The 20,067-nt window shown below is 46.2% G+C and overlaps 6 protein-coding genes across 11 annotated transcripts; 2 read left to right on the top strand and 4 right to left on the bottom strand.

Moving 5' to 3' along the window:
• Window positions 1–4,278: 4,278 nt before the first annotated feature.
• On the bottom strand, window positions 4,279–11,039 carry LOC9632743 (endoribonuclease Dicer homolog 3a). Of its 6 annotated transcripts, none has more exons than XM_024672924.1 (29): window positions 10,846–11,039; window positions 10,598–10,778; window positions 10,421–10,531; window positions 10,234–10,368; window positions 10,109–10,184; window positions 9,995–10,062; window positions 9,811–9,942; window positions 9,636–9,764; window positions 9,459–9,585; window positions 9,307–9,412; window positions 9,063–9,246; window positions 8,856–9,016; window positions 8,591–8,806; window positions 8,282–8,538; window positions 7,951–8,225; window positions 7,420–7,889; window positions 7,270–7,373; window positions 7,019–7,209; window positions 6,761–6,970; window positions 6,241–6,714; window positions 5,907–6,185; window positions 5,531–5,851; window positions 5,384–5,480; window positions 5,222–5,299; window positions 5,084–5,161; window positions 4,958–5,029; window positions 4,815–4,907; window positions 4,650–4,758; window positions 4,279–4,587 (listed from the first exon to the last, which is right to left on the bottom strand). In XM_024672924.1, the coding sequence occupies exons 1-29, from the start codon at window positions 11,019–11,021 to the stop codon at window positions 4,443–4,445; spliced, it is 5,055 nt and encodes a 1,684-aa protein (XP_024528692.1). In that variant the 5' UTR covers window positions 11,022–11,039; the 3' UTR covers window positions 4,279–4,442. The 6 variants fall into 6 exon arrangements, with proteins under 6 accessions (XP_024528692.1, XP_024528687.1, XP_024528682.1 ...); XM_024672919.1 differs by having other exon boundaries at window positions 4,958–5,020; window positions 5,084–5,170; XM_024672914.1 differs by having other exon boundaries at window positions 5,084–5,170.
• A 63-nt stretch (window positions 11,040–11,102) lies between these two features.
• LOC9642678 (enoyl-[acyl-carrier-protein] reductase, mitochondrial) lies at window positions 11,103–12,909 on the bottom strand. The gene is made up of 10 exons (XM_002961188.2): window positions 12,758–12,909; window positions 12,600–12,697; window positions 12,293–12,424; window positions 12,094–12,237; window positions 11,915–12,017; window positions 11,733–11,832; window positions 11,602–11,678; window positions 11,472–11,550; window positions 11,287–11,405; window positions 11,103–11,228 (listed from the first exon to the last, which is right to left on the bottom strand). Exons 1-10 carry the CDS (start codon window positions 12,880–12,882, stop codon window positions 11,135–11,137), a joined length of 1,071 nt encoding a protein of 356 aa, XP_002961234.1. The 5' UTR covers window positions 12,883–12,909; the 3' UTR covers window positions 11,103–11,134.
• A 20-nt stretch (window positions 12,910–12,929) lies between these two features.
• Window positions 12,930–14,768, bottom strand: LOC9632744 (probable UDP-arabinopyranose mutase 2). Its single transcript, XM_002961189.2, has 4 exons — window positions 14,356–14,768; window positions 13,786–14,036; window positions 13,543–13,711; window positions 12,930–13,465 (listed from the first exon to the last, which is right to left on the bottom strand). Exons 1-4 carry the CDS (start codon window positions 14,650–14,652, stop codon window positions 13,094–13,096), a joined length of 1,089 nt encoding a protein of 362 aa, XP_002961235.1. The 5' UTR covers window positions 14,653–14,768; the 3' UTR covers window positions 12,930–13,093.
• Window positions 14,769–14,835: 67 nt separating this feature from the next.
• LOC9632745 (dnaJ protein ERDJ7) lies at window positions 14,836–16,759 on the top strand. The gene is made up of 10 exons (XM_002960532.2): window positions 14,836–15,306; window positions 15,393–15,455; window positions 15,521–15,587; window positions 15,642–15,701; window positions 15,765–15,815; window positions 15,875–15,955; window positions 16,013–16,122; window positions 16,182–16,302; window positions 16,361–16,487; window positions 16,549–16,759. Exons 1-10 carry the CDS (start codon window positions 15,200–15,202, stop codon window positions 16,650–16,652), a joined length of 891 nt encoding a protein of 296 aa, XP_002960578.1. The 5' UTR covers window positions 14,836–15,199; the 3' UTR covers window positions 16,653–16,759.
• Window positions 16,747–18,216, bottom strand: LOC9632746 (zinc finger A20 and AN1 domain-containing stress-associated protein 8). The gene is made up of 2 exons (XM_002961190.2): window positions 17,994–18,216; window positions 16,747–17,808 (listed from the first exon to the last, which is right to left on the bottom strand). The coding sequence occupies exon 2, from the start codon at window positions 17,653–17,655 to the stop codon at window positions 17,017–17,019; it is 639 nt and encodes a 212-aa protein (XP_002961236.1). The 5' UTR covers window positions 17,656–17,808; window positions 17,994–18,216; the 3' UTR covers window positions 16,747–17,016.
• A 182-nt stretch (window positions 18,217–18,398) lies between these two features.
• LOC9642679 (eukaryotic initiation factor 4A-3) lies at window positions 18,399–20,063 on the top strand. Its single transcript, XM_002960533.2, has 7 exons — window positions 18,399–18,702; window positions 18,760–19,000; window positions 19,059–19,139; window positions 19,203–19,310; window positions 19,361–19,648; window positions 19,717–19,803; window positions 19,857–20,063. The coding sequence occupies exons 1-7, from the start codon at window positions 18,416–18,418 to the stop codon at window positions 19,968–19,970; spliced, it is 1,206 nt and encodes a 401-aa protein (XP_002960579.1). The 5' UTR covers window positions 18,399–18,415; the 3' UTR covers window positions 19,971–20,063.
• The last annotated feature ends 4 nt before the right edge of the window (window positions 20,064–20,067 follow it).

The following is a 20,067-nucleotide window of genomic DNA, read 5'->3' on the forward strand; positions in this document are numbered from 1 at the left end:
GTGCACCGGCGTGAGGAGTCACACCAGGCCTCCTGGGTGATGCCGTTCGTAGAAGCATATATGAAGGTTGGGTTTGAGTCCCAACCCTCTAATGTTGAGTTCAAAGTTGGGTTCGAGTCCCAACTCACTAGAGTCTAATGATGGTTTAGAATATGAGGACACTCATTTTTCGGTGGTCATGAACGGAGACTGGCTTGAGAACACCAGCAAGTGGGGGATGCCCTAGAGTCATGATACATGGTTAAATTGCTTAGTGTGAAAGCTTAACATATTTAATTTGAACACTTTGGTGCAAGTGGTATCAAAGACATGATGAATAAAATGGGGATACCAAGTCTCAGTTGCTATGGACCGCTAGTTGAAAGGGCTAACTTAGGTGCACCACCAAGTGTGGGGGTGCCCTCGGGGTCATGGTCAACAACTTAAAAGTTTGGAAGACCTAGTATCTATTGGCAAATTTTTTAATGTGTCAAGATGAAATCACTAGGTGATCTTAAATAAGGATAAGGTCCTTGTTTAGTTAAAAAATAATGTTTCTAGTTCAAAGTGTTAATTTGAACTATTAATAATAGTGTGACTTAGTGGAGGTGACCAAGTGGGAAGGACACTGTAAGCAACCAAAGGGAACGACTTGAGAGACGATCCATGGGGTTCAAATATAGAGGGAAAGGGCCCATGAACAAGAGTGCACCCCCTTTTCCAATCGATTAAGGGTCTTGGGATATTTGGGGTTAAGTGTCCTTGGGTTAGAATAGTACTGGGCTGGGTGACCTCCCGGGAAGTCCAAACTCAGGAACTTACAGACACCTAAGGAAAATGAGTTGTGTCAATACAATGGCATAGTGAATCCAAGAAAGTAGTTTCTAGAAAAGACCCTTGGGAAGGTTATAAAGTTGGGTTATAGATAAAGCTCATAGTAGAAAATGCTAAAAAAATTTACTAAGAGTGAACACCCTTTAGATAAGGAAAATGAGTTGTGTCAATACAATGGCATAGTGAATCCAAGAAAGTAGTTTATAGAAAAGACTCATGGGAAGGTTATAAAGTTGGTTATAGATAGAGCTCATAGTAGAAAATGCTAAAAAAATTTATTAAGAGTGAACACCCTTTAGATTTGGCAAAGTAGAGTTGTGTCAATGCGATAGTATATTGAGTCTAAGAAAGTGGAAAGACCCATGGGAGTGTCATAAAGTTAGGCCGTGGATAGAGCCTATAATAGAAAATAATAAAAAGATTTACTAGGGATGAACACCCTTTGGACTTGGCAAAGCAAAGCTTTTGCTATGGAACTGAAAGAATACCTCGAAAATGGAAGTAGTGAGCTTAGTGCAATAATCAAAGGATATGAGCAAAAGACTAGTGCCAAGATTGGGCCATAGAAATCATTGGAAGGAATTTAAATGATAAAGTTAGGCAAGCAACACTCATGTGTTAGATGTTAACAGATTGTGGGAAAAGAAATATATTTCCAATGATGGATTTTCAAATGCTCTAATTTGGCAAAGGTGAAATCTTCAAAGGAGGGAATGGCAAGGAAGCCAAACGATAGGACTGTGGATAGCCCTAGCACAAATTATGGATAAATGGAACTTAGTGCCTAGAGTGGCATAAAATAGAAGAGAGGATGATGGTGCTCTCAAGTAAAAAATTTTCAAGGATGGGGAAGTGGAGTTTACACAATATGTGCAATGCAAGGTGTCGAAGACACCCAAGAAATTGACTTTGAGAAGTCAAAATTAAAAGTTCCAAAGTGTGATAGTTATATTGATAGAAGCTAAAACTACTCAGGAATGAGTAATTAGATTGAGATAGAGAAGATGTCTTTAATAGGTTCAGCAAGAACTAAACCAAATAAAGGGAGAGAACCATTAAAAGTGGTCTAATAAGTCTCTAAATTGAAGAGACTATGCTCTTTAAAGGATAGGTAAGGCATGGTAAGCTTTAAATGTCAAACCAATGACAAATATTAACTTGGTGCTAAGGATGAAAAATGGTAATCCATAATGAGGTTACTTTATAAAATGGTTTATTATTTGATGAGGATATCGAACTTTGTTTATAGGTAATAAAGTTGTGAGACACAAATCCCTAAGCCCCAAAGTGGAGCAAAAAGGGTACCATATAGTAGTGGTCAAAGGAGAAGTTCAACATAACATGTTTGGACCAAAAGCTCCAACTCAGAAAGTTGAAAGCGGGAGTGGGACTCCAAACAAAGTGTTCGAGGAATGAGCATGAAGCAATCAGTGAATGAGTCTCTAAAACGGGACACAAGAAGGATTGACACATGGCAAATGTCATGACATATGGAAGTGTCAAGAACGAGTCTAAAAAGGAGTCTGAGAAGGAATCTGAGATGGAGTCCGATATGGACTTGAGATGGACTGAGATGGACTTGAGATGGAGTCTAAAACAGAGTCCAAGATGGAGTATGAGATGAACCTGAGATGGAGTCCAAGATCGACCCGAGATGGAGTCTAAGGTCAAGTTCGAGATGGACTCGAGATGGAGTCCAAGGTTAAAGCTGAGAAAGAGATCAAGACTGAGATCAAGACAAAGACCAAGTCCGAGACCAAGTCCGAAACTGAGTTTAAGACTAAGTCCAAGTCTGAGTCCGAGGGTGAAAGCCCAAAGCAATTGTCTCCTAGACCCTATTGGGTCTGGTGAACTCCAAAAGTATAGTAGAGGGAGGACTCTAGTGAAGCTAGTTTAGCCAGAAAAGGATAATGTGACCAAGGAAGGTTATATCCATATGTTGGGTGATGATATATCCACTAAAGAGTTCAAGGCTAGAATGAATACAAATAAACAAGCAGGGTAGCTTAGTGAAGTATTCAAGAGCTGATTCTAGCTCCCCCAGGAGATCAAAATAGTTGATGCTCCTAATCCAAGTGTGGGTGGCAATTTTTACTTGGATATCTAATGTGGCTCATTGAAACCTCGCTCTAGCCATATGGCTAGGGCATCTAAGGGTAAAAGGTGGGGAGAGTACCCACGAGGCTTGTGTAGGGCCATGGTGTTTTGAAATATTATCCCAAATTCCCAAACTTTGGAAAAGAAAAGGAATAATCCTCTTATATAGTAACTAAGGATATAGTCACATGGTGAGGAAGTTCCAAAGGTCAATAGGACTTAGTGGTCAGGCCTTTAAGCCTTGACCCAATGGCAATATAGGCGAGCATGATTGTGGATGGGGATTTGGTAAAAACTATAAAAAGGGATACTAAGGAAGGGTGTTCCTTATATCTTCATGCATTCTAAGGATGCTAAAGTGTGGTTATGGGATGACCATTCATTGATAGATAGCTTAGTCTTTGAGATATGGGTATGTGATGTAAGTGGTCTTGGACCACCAGAGTGATCAAGGTGAATGGGCATAACTTTAATATAATATGTTGAAATATCAATAGTACCTTTGGGTGTTAGTTTTAAGATCAGACACGTGGAGCATTTGGACCAAGTAAGACTCCTCCAAGTGGTCAAAAGTGTGGTTAAATAACTAAAGTAGAATAGAAAATTTAGTCGGTTACATGTAGGTGGTCTTAGACCATCAATGTGACAAAGGTGAATGAACATGGCTTTAGCGTAATGGGTTGATATATCAGTGGTATTTTTAAGTGTTGGTTATGGGATTTGACACATGGAGCACTTGGACCAAGTGCAAAGGCTAAATGGCATAGATGTCATTCATGGGGTTAATATGTCCCTGAAGGCCTAAATAAAACTTATGAAGGTTGCAAATGAAACTCCTCCAAATTGTAAAAGGTATAGTTAATTGTAAAGTTGCTTTTATCTTTGACCTTTACCAAATATTAACTAAAAATCCATCAACTTTTCCTTTGTGGGGCTCTCTAGCTTTGTGGAAAGGGCAAAATCATTATATGGTAGGGTTTGGAGGGCGGCTGAGGTATTTTGACGCTCTTCTTGGTACTAAAGTTTACTAAGTCTACTTTAAAAACTCTTTAACTTATTCTTCCTCATTGATGTTTTTTTAAATGTGCCACTTGAATTTCCTCCAAAAGTCATTTTTTGCCCTCTATGAGTCAAATTCTCTCTTGCCAAGGCAACAGGATACTACTTCCCAATAATTTTAGACATCCAATTCTGGAAAAGACTATAGATCTCTTTATATAATCACTCCCTACATAACAAAATCCTAGGATATATAATATTTTACTACCCTCTTATACCAAGTCAAGTTTGAATTGACCCATATTACCAATGTATATTCTCTAGTTGCACGGCAAGCTCCTCCAGGAATGTGGAAACACCAAGTCAATAGGAGTTCCAAGCAGAGATTTGAGGATTTAATAAGCTTCTTAGTTAGACACACACATAGTTCCCCCTGTGCCAAGGTTTGGACAGCACAAGCATGAAGAAACTGCGGCTTGAGAGGAGTGTGCTGGAGAAAAGCGAACACTTTTGCCTGAGTTTGCAAAAGTTTCTCAGCTGCTTGACGCAAAGCTGCTTAGCAGCTGTAGCATCTTCTTGGCAGCATCGCCCATTGCTCTCTCTTTGTTGGCCATGAAGCAGCTCACTTGTTCCAAGAAACCTTCGCCAGGGATTTCCACTGACACAGTGAACGAGAACCTGGCAGAGAGCGCAGTAGCAACCATGTCAGTCGGACAAACACGACATTTCCCCGAGCTCACCATCGTCCTTGAGCCACTCCACGCCTTTCCTTTGCCTCGAATTTCGGTGATCCCAGCTTTCTCTGGCTGCAAAAGTCTTGCAGGAGAGCTATCGCACAGTTCGTCATCTCTGTTTGCACACAGGCGTCGAGTTTAAGACAGTAGAGTGGCATGGGGAGCTTTTACCTGTTCTTACCGCAGTCAGTGACTCTAAATCAACGTCCAGGTTGCGAATTGGTACAAAACATTTGGACGAAGTATGAGCTTGATTGTGTTCAACTGTAAGGCAGTTCACCTGTTAAACCGCAGAAAGAAAAAGTGGTGGCAACCTTGTCCAGAGTAATCAGTAGTTTCCACGTTCCGTGTATTCTTCTCAGTTATATCAATCTTTTCTGAAGCATCTAGATAGTAAAGAATAAACTAAAAGAGTGAGATGCAATTAGATACTACGTTACCCTGTCCGGAGCAATCAGTAATTGTCAAGTTGCATGTCATCTGCTCCTCAGTTACATCAATTTGAAGTGGCAGCTGTTCTGAAACCTCTGGATAATGAAGAAACAAATAAAAGAATGAGAACATCAACAATATGATACCTTGTCCAGAGAAATTGGTAATTTCCATGTTGCATATAGTCTGCTCGTTTGCTCCACTTCTAGGTCGCATTTGTTCATCTGGATAGAGGAAAACAAAGATTTGAGAATGAAAAGTAAATCATGTGGATGGATTTTTTCACGAAAGTCTCAAGCTATAGCAACCTTGCATCCCCTTCAATTCCAATGCATTTTCGTGTGAAGGAACACCATCTTCTTCTTGAGCTAAAGAGTCCCAACGAGGATGCCGATGGCCAAGGTCCTGCGCTTTCAGCGAGTCAGATCCACAAGGAACTGAAACAGAGGATTTACCTTAAGCATCGTGAGCAGTTTTTCTGCTACGTCTTTACGTGCATCTTTCTTGTTCTTAATGCTTGAAACTTCGGTGAACCTTTGCTCACCAGCTTTTAAAAGTATCTCTGCTGTGGCACCAGAGCTTGATTGGACCCATTCGAATTCCCAGCTCTTATAACTGCACAATTCGTGAAACTCTCTAACCGGATGGAATGAGAGCGTCGCCGGTGTCACAAACGGTGACAAAAGCCGCTTCAATACAACCCACAGCTTCTCGAAATCAAAGCCGGAATCCACAAGTATTGCCCCCGCTACGCTTTCCACGATATCTGCCAGGGCCTGCACAGTCGAGAGCGTCACAAAACGTACCGTAAAACAACTAAAGATACTTTACCTTTGGCCCCGAAAGAGCTTTGAACCCAAACATAACACTGCATTCCGGATCTCTGTCTAAAACATCCAGAAATGAAGTTATCTTTGCTCGTAGTTCTGCGGAGCCGTGTCGAAGGTACGAGTGCAGTCGATGCTTCACTGCAACGCGAGCTAAACAGTCGTTATTGACAGATGCCGAGCGGAGGTCCGAGAGCAATCCCGGGCTTAAACCGGGGTGTGACGTAAATAGGTGTCGAGTCACAAGAAAATCAAGGACAGCATCCCCGATGAACTCCAACCTCTGAAAATAAAAACGGAGATAAATCTGACATTAGTAAACAAACCAGCCGTCTTACCTGGTAGCAGAAAACCGTATCCGGTGTAGAAGCATGCGTGATCGCCTCCAGCAGAAGCGCCTTGTTCTGGAACGTGTAACAGAGTTCTTTCTCTAACGAAAGCAAGGCAGGCATATGAAACTGAACCGCATCCAAAGGAACAGGGCGATGCTGGCTCGCTGCGATTAAACCACTGTCGAAATCCACATCTACTTGCAGTGCTTTCATGAACTCCAAAGCACCATCGAAGCCCCCTCCAACAGCATACGCCCCGATCAAAGCTTCTAAAGCATCCGACGTGGTTTTGGAGCACATCCATCGATGGCCTTGTCCGCAAGTTTTCCCGACGTAGTACGTAGCATCTGTCGGTCTTGGCTTGCTTGATTCTTTTGTCACAAGGTTGTCCAGTCGACAGCAGCATTTTCTGCTTCTCTGGCGGTACATACCCGCTCCGACCCAGCAGGACGGGTAGAAAGGCTCGTCCCGAACATACATCTGGGAACAGTGATAAGAGTCTTATATCAGACGGATATATGCTTACCGGTAAATCTTGTGCTACGGCGAGCTTGCGAAGTGTTGAATTGCATATGGCATGAGACCTTCGATCGGACAGTTCACCTTCGTGCATGGTCGAATGAAGAAGATATAATTTCCTGGTTACAGCGTACTTGAGAACCGAGTCTCCGAGCAGCTCGAGACCTTCGTATGAGAAACCGTCTTGACAACGCAAGCTTGTGCGTGCCTCGAGGATCTGGGAAAAAGCGTTGTACATGTGGCAAAGAACGAAAAACATACATACCTTGGAAGCGTGAGCACATGGAAAATGCTTTGTGAACTTTGTCCGAAGTTCGGAGGAGATGATGTACGCGGTAAAGCGATACATAAACGAAGGCACTAGATATAAAGATCGAATCATTGAACTCCTTGCGCCAAGAACGAGACAAAGCTCTGGTGGAATCTCCACAAAGTTTTTCACGATGGCAGCTGGTTCTATAAAAGAGACAGGGTGTTCCATTCAGTTAGCTTTCCAAAACGACCGAAATCTAGTACTTTGTTTGTTCTTTCGATCTGGCTCGTGCAGATGGTTGTGAACGGCATGCGTTGGTTTGACTCGTAGAAAAGGTTGCGTTTGATATCGCAACAATCGCCCATGCCTGAGAAATAGAATGTAAGCAAGCCAGGATACAATGAAGTACGTACTTTCTAAGATAGAACTCCTCGTAAGTGCACGGCTCGGACTCTTCGTTTTCTTTAAACGTCGACTGAGCTCCTAAATCCTCCAAAACTTCGACAATGGAGAAGAGCTTTCCTGTGTGTACTGTAAGAACGACAGCGTCTTGTAGCGCGCCGGGACTCACAGGGCCACTAGCTGTGTAAATAAGACCGGTATCGGGTCTCTCCATACAGACCTCGGTCTTGTTCAGCTCGGAGCACAGACTTGGTAGCAACTTGGCAGCGTCTGCACAGCGTGTTACGATGTTCCAGTCGATATCACAGCTCCCATCAAGAATAGGTAGCAACAAGTACGTCTCCGACCACAATTCATTCGCTTTCTCAGTGGAGGAAAGCAAGCACGTTGCCAGTGTCCTGTCGTTCTTATCCTCCCGAAACACCAACCTGCTGAACGCTCCGTTAAACATGATCTCTTGATAAGCTTTCGCTGCAGCAAGCTGGTGACAGCAACAATATAACATCAATAGTAAACAAACAAAGCAAGGCATGATCCCATACCTGGACAGAGTCTACCCGACGTTGCCCAGCAGAGGAAAGTTTCGCTTTCACAGCTCTGTTCTTGGTGAGATAGAGATTAACTTCAATATTCCCGACGTCGTCGTCAAGGGCGGCATCAAATAAAAGACCAAAATTTGTATACGTTGAGCCATTCTCCTCCGGATGGAATATGAGAGCATAGATATGCAAAACTATGTCCGTCGAGGTCGTTATCCATTGTCTCTGGTAAGTAGTGGACTTGATAGACGGAAATAGCTCCTTGAGCTTCGTAGAGCCTGCCTTCACAAGAACCAGGTAAGTAAAGTAAAGAAACACATAAGAACCAGAGTACCTAGTCCCGGACCCTCCGAAGCCATCTTTTCTTCGCGGACCTCAGGTGGATGTCGTTCGCCTAGTGCCCCCAAAGCGTCCAGCTGCCGGCATGCCTCAAGACATGCTACCTTCTTCGCAAGCTGCTTGTTTCGCTTTGGAAGCCCTGTGAGTACATGAAGAGGGGCATTCGGAGGAAACGTTATTGTACACGAGAACAACTCCTCGTTATCAGATTCACATTTAGTGACTTCGATTTCTGGTTTGGGATTGTAGAATCTGCAATAAAAGTTTGTCAATCTATAACGTTTAGATATCAATACTCTCAGACCTGTCCCCTGGGAGTTGGCTGCAGTATCTGTAGATAAAAGATACTGCACCATCGGTGCTAATGCATGCTCCAGAGGTCGTGTAGAAGAAGTCCAAGTCCGCGTCGATCAATGGCGTTATTTCAATAGTTTTGCTCATTCGGGATAATGCTTCGGCCCTCATAAGCTCCTCACTGTTTACCAGTTCCATCAGCAGGCTCTCCTGCTCCAGGTTACCCCTGATAATGTACGGTGAGAACTTTGCATATTAAAAAAAGAACATCAAACCTTTCAAGAAGAAACATATAGGTTGCGTCTCGTTTCCGTCCCCGGCCACGCGACTGAATAAAGCTCCTTAGGGTGCGACAAATATCAAACCTCACGACGCAATTGCACGACTGCACGTCGAGACCCTCCTCGGCAACTGATGTGCAGATTAACACATTCAACTGCTTACAAAAATGAGAACGCATGAAAAGAAAGATCGCTCCTTACCTCCCCACTTTTGAAAGCCTTCACTGTTTCTACATGCTTCGTGGTGTTGCCATCGGCAGTCACCCCTACAATGTAGCCAGTGCGGCAAAAATCGATAGCTTTAAAGGTGCTCAGGAGCCTGGCAAGCACCTGTGTCACGACCACTCTCTCAACAAAAATCATGCATCGAAAAGGCTCAACATTTCTGCCAGAACCAAACAAACAAAAAATCAAACCATTGTATAAACGCTGGCCAAATGTCTACCTGTATCTCACTAGAATTTTGAGTAATGCTTTAACTTTTGAAGTTATTAACCCAGAATTGACAGCCTTTTTGGCATCCTCGGGGCTTGATATGCTGCTGACGGAGTCTAGGACAGGAAGTCAGTTAAAATTGCTGAAAGACATCTCACAAACCTCCAGGCACAAAACTCTTCAAGATGTTGTAAGCTTCTTTCAAAAACCTTTGTTCGTCATTCTTATCCTCATTCTCCACTGAGGGTTTCGTACCCTCTGGATCAATTTTTAGAAGTACCTCAACAGCCTGCAACACATAAGTGAGACCAAAACAGCTAAAAAATGTAGTTTTTTCACCAGGACGGCGCTCCACAAACCAAGGTCGAGAAGGCAGCTTGTGATCGCATTATATAGGTTTGAAAACTTGGAACGTTTTTTATTTTCGTCGCTTAACTGACATGTGCCGACACAGCTGCTTTGCTGATACTGCAATAACCACGTAAAACACAGACAGATAGACAATGACATTTACCTTGTCTAACAAATCAGTGAGGCATCTGCGCAATTCTTTAAAACAATGGTGAGCTTTGTCGTAGTATAAGTTTCGGTAAAAAGGAGTTGGCACTTTCTCTTCAAGCTCTGCTCGAGATGTTATTGTGTAAATCTAGAAAAGCCAGCACTTAGTTTGAAATTAAAACACGCAAAAAATATATTACCTTGGAGTCTAAAAGGCTCTCAAGATCTCTCATCTCCTTGCAAAGCTTCCCATCCTCACAGGTAGAGACTACGTAGATCACGTTAGAGAGATTTGTAAAAGCTCACTGTTGTACCTTTCGTTGCGACGAGAGATCCAGTCATTCCAAAAATTCTCGGTTTAAGTTTCGACGTCGAAGTATGATAGTAAGTCTGGAAACAAAACAGCGAGTAAGAATCCAGGAGAGAGCACGAGGCATACCTTCATGACCGAAGCATATGGATGGTTATTTTGAGCCCTGTGGCACTCGTCAAAAATCAAAACTTCGATCATTTCCATTCTGATTGCCGATAGCTGGAGCGAGTTAAACAGAACTTGCGCGGTCATCACTAACACCTGAAAAGAGAATTTCGATCGACAAGGCCACAAGAGCTGGCAACGCCAGTACCTGATGCGAATCAATCTCCTCGCTCCATTTTCTAACGTCCCAAGTATCCATCTGGCCGCCATGATAAATCCCCACCTTTAAACGTGTGCTTGACGATATAACGTTCGCTTGCTGCAAGAACAATGAGGTGAGGCCACACCACCGAAGATAGCAAAAGACACTAAAGAGTTACACTACCTGATCAGCAAGAGCCACAGTCGGAGTGAGAAAAACACCGATGCGCTTCTCCTCGGGCATCGAGAGACGATCCGCTAGCTTATTGAAGAGCATCGCGGCAATGTGTGTCTTCCCAGCCCCGGTCTCAAGGAAAACAATTGTGTTCTCCTTCAAAACTTTCTCAAGAACTTCCAGCTGATAGCTGCCATGCAATGCACAGAAAACGAACAATGTGAGCGAAACTACTCGCGCTCAAGAGCAGCGCTCACCTCCTCGGCTCAAAATCCACCACAGCAGGCCTTGCAACTTGAGCAGCTGGAGCAGCGATTATCTCGCATTTCTCAGTGACTTCGATCTTCGATTTCTTAGCCTTGGATGCCTGCTTCTCCGCCTTGCGCTTCTTACTCTTGAGAACCAGCGGATCATCTTCATCAGGAATTTCCATCGCTTCCTGGCCTGCCCGGAGTGCGAGCTAATGATAATTTTTCAGGGGAAAATCGACCATGACCTAGTCTAGCCCAGAACGTAGTGGAATATTCTCCCGGAACCTTCTCTTGATTAAAACACCAGTACTTGCTTTGGTACGCTCCCTTCTTTCCCCAGTGCCTTTCTCAAGGCTCTCTCGAAGTCCTCAAAACCAATCTTTTCAGTGCTGCCAGGAAGGAGAAAGAGAGCCTAGAAATTAGCAACAAGGAAGAAAGAAAGCTTACACGTATTTAAGCCTTCCTGCTTGGACAAGCTCGATCAAACTCGACGCCATCGCCACCATCTCCTCTCTCTTGTGTTCCTGGATCCATTTCTGGAGCCAAAATCCACGAAGCCGAATATCCTGAGTGACTCGAAACTTGGTTAGTTTTTTGCGAGCACAAAAACTTTTCATTCTTTTCTCCCGTACCTTGAAGATGAATGCTGTCGTCGATACTATGACTGGTTTCTTTGACATTCCACCATACGTGACCATTGTACCGCTGGGCCTGGAATTGTTTGGTATTTGGTTAGGACTGGAAAACCAGATTTTTACGTACGCCAGGAGCTTTAAGACGGCACCGGCAGATGCTCCACCGATGCAGTTGAGTCCCAGCTTTGGAGTCCCGCGATTAGCCTGTTTCCTCGAACTGCTTAGAGCAATGTCTTAAGAAAGTGATAGCATGCTTACCAAGATGTCCTTGGAGCCGGGAGAATCGAACTGGCTGTCTAACACGACCTCGGTGGCGCCCAGATTCATCAGCTTTTCTTTTGCTTCTTCGATTCCCGGTCTAAAACCAAAAGAAAAATAAAGAGAAGGAACACGCATGAAAGTACGCATTGTGTTATGAAGAGTGATGAAGTTGCACGAACCTGTCACGAACGATATTTATTGTTTGTAGACCTTTCGCATGAGCAATCTGTATCACGCACTGCCCGACCATGCTCGTGGCTCCATTTTGCACCACGACGTCCCCTGGAGCGCATAAACCATTTGAACTACCAATACAATCAGTATTTTTAGTTTCAACAAAAAACACGATCGATCTTACCTGGTTCTAGAGCAGAAAAGTCCTCGAGCATTCTGAAAGCCGTGCACGGATTGACGGAGATGGTTGCCAGGTATTCGATCGGAACATCGTCCGGAACTTTACACCAGGAAGTTTCTTCCTTGAGTACATGAGTGCTCCAAGTTCCTACAAGCGAGACTCACGAGTAAAGCTGTGGAAACACAAGACAAAAGGTCTCTACCGACACCGGAGTACGTTGGAATCACCCAGTCACCAACACGTAAATTTTCAACGTCCGATCCAACCAGCTCAACTTTTCCAACACCTTCTCCACCAGCAATTGCCGGTGGTGTAGGCCGCATTGGGTAAACTCCTGGAACAAAAAGCACAGGAAAAAAAAAAAAGACAATGAATCGAAGGCGGGAAAAAGCTGGAAACATGAAAATTCCATAAACCTGGGAATGAAAGCGAAAGAGAAGCGATAGATGATACGCTCTCGTCAAGAGAAGAAAAAATTCCTCTAAGCTTACTTGCCAGAAATTCCATACCTTCGATTCTATTGATGTCCGATGGATTGATTGGCGCCGCAAGCATCTTCACACACACCTCCCGGCGATCGAGAGCACGCCCTGGAACATCCACAATCCTGGCGCCATAGCGAACAAAAATATTGCTCATCAAACAGACCGATCGAATCAATGCCTACTTGAGAACTTCATCGGGAGATCCATGGCGCTCATACACGGCAGCTCTTGCTGGCGGCGAGAAAGGAGCCGAGGAGAAGCCGCGAGTGCGAACAATCCTTGTCACATTCTTCCCGCGCCACACCATAGCTACTAAAACCCTAAGAGAAAGGGTTTAAACGAGATAGACCTTAGTTGAAGCAAGCAAATGATAGATTTTAGATGGTTTCTCAATACAAGAACTTATGCAAATAATTTTCTTTTCTTTTCCCGCAATATGTGTAGTGGTGAGGAGTGGAACTCTTTGCTCTTGTTGTCAGCATATCAATCATTAGTGTCACCGAAACTCCATCGAAATATCACTTGGACGCCGCTGGCGAAGATCTGGAGCTCACTTTGGACGGGCCATTCGCCAAGATCTTCGCTCCCTCGGGAGAGTTGATATCCGACCAAGCATCGATCCATTGCACCATGGCATCCGCGAGCTTGGCGAAGTAAGGATCCACGCCGTTAAGCTTGTCCTTGACTTGCTTGGCGAGCTCGATGTAGCAGTGCTCCACAGTGGTGCACTCCTTTGGGAGGCTCACCTTCTGGAAGAAGGGGATGATCTCCTCCTGCCAGAAGATCCCCTTGTACTCCTTCTTGAGGTTGACGAAGGGATTGCTCGCCTTGCTGTGCCAAATGTAAGGCAGGCCGGTCTTGACACCATAGCCAAGATGATCACAGATCACCTGTGTAAAAAGCAGAAAAATGCGGTAAAGCTCTTCGATCTGCCTAACTCAAGGACAAAAAGAGATTTTTTGCATACCTTGGCACACCATCCGGCCCACATATCGTCGTAGCGACCAATTGGCTGGCCGTCACCCATGAGACCGAAGTACATAGCCGGCCCAATGAGCTCCCGGTTGAATCCCAAATTCATCCCACACATTGGAAACAAAGTTCCCTTGGGAATCGTCATCACAGCGTCCACGTATCTGTAAAGCGGATCTTACATCAGTGACAACGATACGGAAAGGAAAGAACAGATCGCGATCAGAAAAAAAGCTACCTTGTGTTCCTTTCAGCTGGCTTTACTAGCTGCGTAGGAGCATCGTAATCCGGAATGTTGAGCCAGAGGCCGTGGGAGATGGCCGTCGTCACCCCCTCGCGAAGGCTGAAAGGATAGCCTCGGACGAAATCGGTGCCTTCGCGGTATGGATCATACAACGTGTTGAAGAAGTACGGCGTCGAAGGGCTCAGCAAATTCTTGATGTGCTGCTCCAGAGCGTTGATATCCTTGCCGGAAGGATCCTTGGCAACCTGGGAAACATCAGATCTCACCGAGTTAGCTCCAAAAAGAGATTCTGTCTACCAGCAAGGCACCAACAAACCAAAAAACTCGACTGTGCACCTAACTTAGCTGCAAGGAAAAATGCAGGAAGCCCGGATCTAGACAGCCACCAAACAGATCTAAGACTAAAGCGCTCAAGTGACCCCATCGACAGATCTATGGCACAGCCACCGAGATCTGAAAACTAATCCCAATTCTCATCAGCAGCATTGCCGAGGAGTCGTAAGATCTCAAAAACCAAGAAGGATAAAAAGACCAAAACTGGAAGAGTGAAGAGATCCAACTTACAAAACAATCGTCATCAATGGTGTAGATGTACTTCTTCTTGGAAACCATGAAGCCAAAGCAGCGGCAGGCGCTATCCTTGAAGGAGATGCACGAAGCCTTGGCGCCCAGGACGCGATTGATGTCATTGCGGTTGTAGAGCTCGTAATCGAAGCCCTCGGGCACCTTGATCGTCTTGCTGGGATCCCCGTCCTGGACGATGATCAGATGGTAGGGCTGGAAGAAGGGCCGCCACATCTCCAGGAAATCCAGGTTTCGGATCGTGGGGATGACGATGTCGAGCTCATCCTTGAGCGCCATGGCCGCCTCTGCCGCTGCCGCTGCCGCCGCCTGCTCAATCGATCGATCCGGCGCGAGAAGTCGCCGCCAAGAGAGCGCAGATCTGGGAGGGAGAGGAATAAATGACCTAGGTAGCAGTGGGGACGAATTCGGCTGCTCCCTCCTCAGATTCTATTTACTCGGCTAAAAATGTTGACCGGCATATTCCAAGAGCATCCGATCGGGGGATATTCTCGCCGTATGCCAGTCACAGGTAGAAGGAAGGAGTTGCGAGGACCGATCGTGTTGTGCCAGTTCAATGCTGGAAGCGTGTGTTGTTGTTTAGCTACTTATTTTAGGGTTCTTGGACAGCGAGACAGGCGAAATTTTCTTCTTCGGTCGTTTGATCCGGACAGGGGAATGGGGCCACCACAGGAAGCGCGTTGCGGCACGCCAGCGTGCGGGCAAAGGCGGACGTCCTCATCGCGCGGTTCCGCGATTGGTCGATCGATCGATTCTTGATTTTGATTGTGCTCTGTCTCCCTAGGGCTTATGGCGGCTTGTTAGGGCTCGTCGGCTCTCTCTCGCAATGGCGGCAGCTCCAGCGCTGCTCGTCTTCCTCCTCGTCTTTGCCGGATCGCTCTCGACCGCGCGAGCGATTTACTGCGGCGACGATGATTGCTACGATCTCCTCGGGTAAGCATAATGTAGTAGGATCAGATCCATCCATAGTGGTTTTTCTTTCTTCTTTCGTTTGTTACAACGAAATTCTTTTCTTTCAGTGTAACACAGGCTGCTACTGGAGCCGAGATCAAGAAGGCTTACTACAAGCTCTCACTCAAATAGTAGGTGTGCTTCTCCGGTTTTTTCTTTTCAGCAGAGTTTCGGCTAACGCCACGCATTCCCGCAGTCATCCTGATAAGAATCCAGATCCAGATGCAAAGAAGCTCTTTGTGAAGATTGCCACTGCGTATGAGGTATGCCATGGTCGTGTTTCTGTTGTTTTCTCAAGCTGCGAACTTTTCTTTCAGATACTCAAAGACGATGTCAAGCGAGAGCAATACGATTACGCTATCGCGCATCCTGAACAGGTGAATCTCTTACGTTTTTCTCTTGAACTTCCATGAACGAACTGCTGCCATTTACTGTGACAGTTTTTCTACAACACTGCTCGCTACTATCAAGCATACTATGGACCTCAAGCGGTAAGGCAATCTAATCACTTTCTTTTGTCAAATTGTGTCAACGGAAACACTTTTGTCAGGACCTGAGAATCGTCTTCGCCGGCCTACTTGTGATTTTGTCGGTCTTCCAGTATGGAAACCAGTGGACTAGGTACAAACAGGTATCTAAAAACTCGATTCTTTTGTTTCTTTCTCTTAGTGGGGGCTGTGCGGAGTAGATGATGGAACTTGTGAAGCAAACTCCAGCCTACAAAAACCGGTTGAAAGCATTGGAGCTGGAAAGAGGTGGCAGCACGAACAATAAGAAGAAAAGCAGCAAAACAAAGAGGTAACACATGCAGACACTTACGATATGCGTGGGCAAACTTGCGTTGTTTTTCTTTCCAGGGAGGATGCATCGAAGGAGATTAGTGAATCCCTGGAGCTGCACGTTGAAGGCATCGAGAGGCCATCTGTCTGGACATTGATTGCCGTTCGCTTCCTTCTGCTTCCTTACGCCTGCGGAAAGGTTTTTCTCCTCTTTTTTTCTGATTTGTTCTCTGACAAAACAAGCTGTTCGTTTGCAGTTGGCACTGTGGCAACTGCGATGGCTGTGGAGATATCAAGTGAAAAAGCTGGATCTTGCCTGGGACGACGCTGCATATCTCACCCGGCGCAGCCTAGGAATGCATTCAAAGGCCTGGAACAGCATGAGTAAGCCAGGCAAAACCGCCCTTTTATCATTTCTTTTGACCATTTCTCGCTGTATTTCCAGACGAACTCTCCAAGGAACAGCTCGTCTCGAAGCACTTGTGGATACGAGAAAACATGGAAGAATTTAGAACCGAAACGAGGAGAGAGTCAAGGCGCAGGCGATGACAAATCTCTTTTGTTTTCGTCGATAAGAGCGTTGTTTTGTTTTGTTTATCAAGATTCTTGACGTTGATCGACAAAAGATGCGAAAGAAGAGAGAGACCTTAAAACAATGTTATTAACAGCAGAGAAAAGCCACACAACTCCAATTAATAGATTTAAAAAGAAGTAAAGAAAAATAAAAATGTGCCTAGCAGAAGGGGGACGAGGAAGGGAGAAACCACCCTACGATGAATAAATACTCCACCACTTTTGGACGGGTAAACCTGTGTGTAATGTGATGATGAGACGATGATCTTGTAGAAGCCGAGCACTGATCTTTCTCCTTTTCCCTGTTTTTCTTTGTTCGAATTCCTGTGTTCTTCGCCTTTCAGATCTTGTCGATCTTGTCCGCCTTCACCACCGGGTTCGCCTTTGCAATCGCGTCCCTCCCCACGGACTTGTAGTCGTATGTGCAATTGTGCTTGTCCGAGTAGCGATGGAGAGCGCAGTAGACGTTGCCGCAGCGGCAATTGAATCCCGTCAATCCCACCCTCTTGTTGCAAGCATTGCAGCGATTCGGCGGTCGCGAGCCGGATGCCTCCGGGGAAGTCACCAAGGCATCAGCCACGCCGTCACCGGACGAGGGATTCATCTCGGAAGAAGTAGTCACAGCCTCTGGTAAAACGATCTGCTCGTCCAGTGCCACGCCTTGATCCATGCCAGTAGCGTTGGCGGTGGCGGTGGTGGCGGCGGCGATGGTGGCGGCGGTGGTGGCGGCGGCGGCTGTAGCGGCGGAAGAATTGTTGTTGGCGTTGGTGTTGTTGATGAGGAGCGGTAGCTGCTCTAGCGCGTTCTTGGCGGTGGACACCTTGGCCTGTGACAGAACCACGTCCCGGTAGCACTTGGAGCACAGATTCATCGTCGCCTTGCTGCCAAAGAAGCCGCAATTGTTGGCGCACAGAATCGGGCCCTCGGGTGGCTGGCACCCCGTCTCGTCCTGGTCACACTTCCAGCTCTCCTGTGCCATCGATCCCACAGGGAAGGAAGCGCTGCTGCTTCTGCTACCACTGCTACTGCTGCTGCTGCTGTTCCATCCCTCGATCCAGTTGAAGCTACCACCAATCAATTCTCCTCTCGACGTCTCACTCCCAATTCACGAGGTCGAATGCGTGGGACATCGCTGCGGCGAATGCGTGGGTTAGTTCCAAGGAACCTTTGAGCTCCACACAGCAAGGAAAAAGAGGAAAAAACAACAAAGAACAAAAAAAAACCTAAGCACCACAAACAGTTACCAAAAAAATGCAAGACAAAGCGGTGCAATCCACCTCGCAATTCACAAATCTCTGGGACTGGAGCGGCGAGTACCTGGCGCGGATCTCTCGGGCGGCGCCGCGGCGGAATGGATCGCTGGCGCGCCGCTGGTGGGGGCGCGACTGGAAGAATCCTCTGGCGCCAGAGCAATCTCCAAACCCTAGGGCGCGGGCGCGCGCGCTGGCGACGACGACGAGGAAACCCTTGCCCTTGCCCTGGCTATGGCGAATGGAGACGCAAACAAGTAGCCAAGCATATATGAAAGAAAGCAGTCTTTTTAGAGGGGAGGGGCATTCTTTCAATACGTGGCATGGGCGGCCATGCTGACTCAGCATGCTCGATCGGAGGGGCGCCGATTCCTGACCGTTGGATCGTCCGGCATATTCCGCTTGGCTGTGCCGTCAGTTATCCTGACGGAATGTTCGTCTCCCTATTTAGGGCTTTTGGTTGTGGCTAGGGTTCCTCCGAGCTAGGTCATGGCGGCGGTGCGGCGCGGCGGGAACGAAGATGGCGACCAGCACGTCGTCTTCGAGACGAGCGCCGGCGTCGAGGCGATCACGCAGTTTGAGAAGATGGGGATCAACGAGAGCCTTCTCAGAGGTGTGTTTGAGTATGGATTCGAGCGGCCGTCGGCGATCCAGCAGAGGGCGCTCATTCCGATCATGAGGGGCCGGGATGTCATAGCTCAAGCGCAATCCGGCACAGGCAAGACATCCATGATCGGCATTGCGGTGAATCAGCTCATTGACACTAGCGTGAGAGAGTAAGCTCTTTTTTCGCTTTTCTTGCGGGCAAGAGCTAAAAAATCCGATTTTTTCAGGGTCCAAGCGCTAGTTCTCTCGCCGACACGCGAGCTTGCCGACCAGACTGCCAAGGTCGTTCTAACACTGGGCAGCCACATGAACGTTCAAGCTCATACGTGTATCGGCGGTAAGAGTTTTAGCGAAGACATTAGAAAGCTCGAGCACGGAGTTCATGTCGTGTCTGGAACCCCGGGTCGTGTCTACGACATGCTCAAGCGCCGGACTTTCAGGACGAGACACGTCAAGATTTTAGTTCTGGTGCGTAAGTTTCTCTTTTCTTATTTATGGGTCTCATGCTTTTTGTGCTGCTTTCCAGGACGAATCAGATGAAATGCTCAGCAGGGGATTCAAAGAGCAAATCATCGATTGCTATCGCTACTTACCTCCGGATCTACAAGTTTGTATTTTTTCCTTTTTCGTCCATTTAGTTGGCGTGCTAATCGCTTTTTCCTGCGCACAGGTGGTCCTTGTTTCCGCTACTCTACCGCATGAGATTCTTGAGATGACCAACAAGTTCATGACTGATCCTGTTCGCATCCTTGTCAAACGTGATGAGTTGACGCTAGAGGTGAGCCCGATTGCGAAAGTCCAGATATTTATTCATGGCATCTTGCGCAGGGAATCAAGCAGTTCTTCGTGGCTGTCGAGAAGGAGGAGTGGAAGTTTGACACGCTGTGCGACCTCTACGACACACTCACCATTACCCAGGCCGTGATCTTTTGCAACACGAAAAGGAAGGTGGAGTGGCTGTCGGAGAAGATGCGGAGCAGCAACTTTACCGTGTCGTCGATGCACGGAGAGATGCCGCAGAAAGAAAGGGATACCATCATGAAGGAGTTTCGTGAGGGACAAACGCGGGTGCTCATCACAACCGATGTCTGGGCTCGGGGTCTGGATGTACAACAGGTATGCGTGTGTTCTTCGAGTCTTTCTTTCGTTTCCTCTATGGGATTTAACTTCTTTTCGTTTCCCAGGTCTCTCTGGTGATCAACTACGATCTTCCAAACAGCCGAGAGTTGTACATTCACAGGATTGGACGCTCTGGACGGTTCGGCAGAAAGGTAGTTTTACACAGGCCAAAGATTACAGATCATTACTCACACCATTGTTGCAGGGAGTAGCGATCAATTTCGTGAAGAACGATGACATTCGAATCCTCCGAGATATCGAGCAATACTACAGCACACAAGTCGATGAAATGCCAATGAATGTGGCCGACTTGATATGAGCGAGGCGAAAGAAGCTTACACTACTTTAACAAACTGGGCTTCCTCTCTTTTGTAATTTTACTGTGAAGAATTTTGTACTAGTTAGAGCTAAAGAAA

This window comes from Selaginella moellendorffii, unplaced genomic scaffold, assembly GCF_000143415.4.
Source record: "Selaginella moellendorffii unplaced genomic scaffold, v1.0 SELMOscaffold_0, whole genome shotgun sequence".
In the NCBI taxonomy this organism is placed as follows: domain Eukaryota; kingdom Viridiplantae; phylum Streptophyta; class Lycopodiopsida; order Selaginellales; family Selaginellaceae; genus Selaginella; species Selaginella moellendorffii.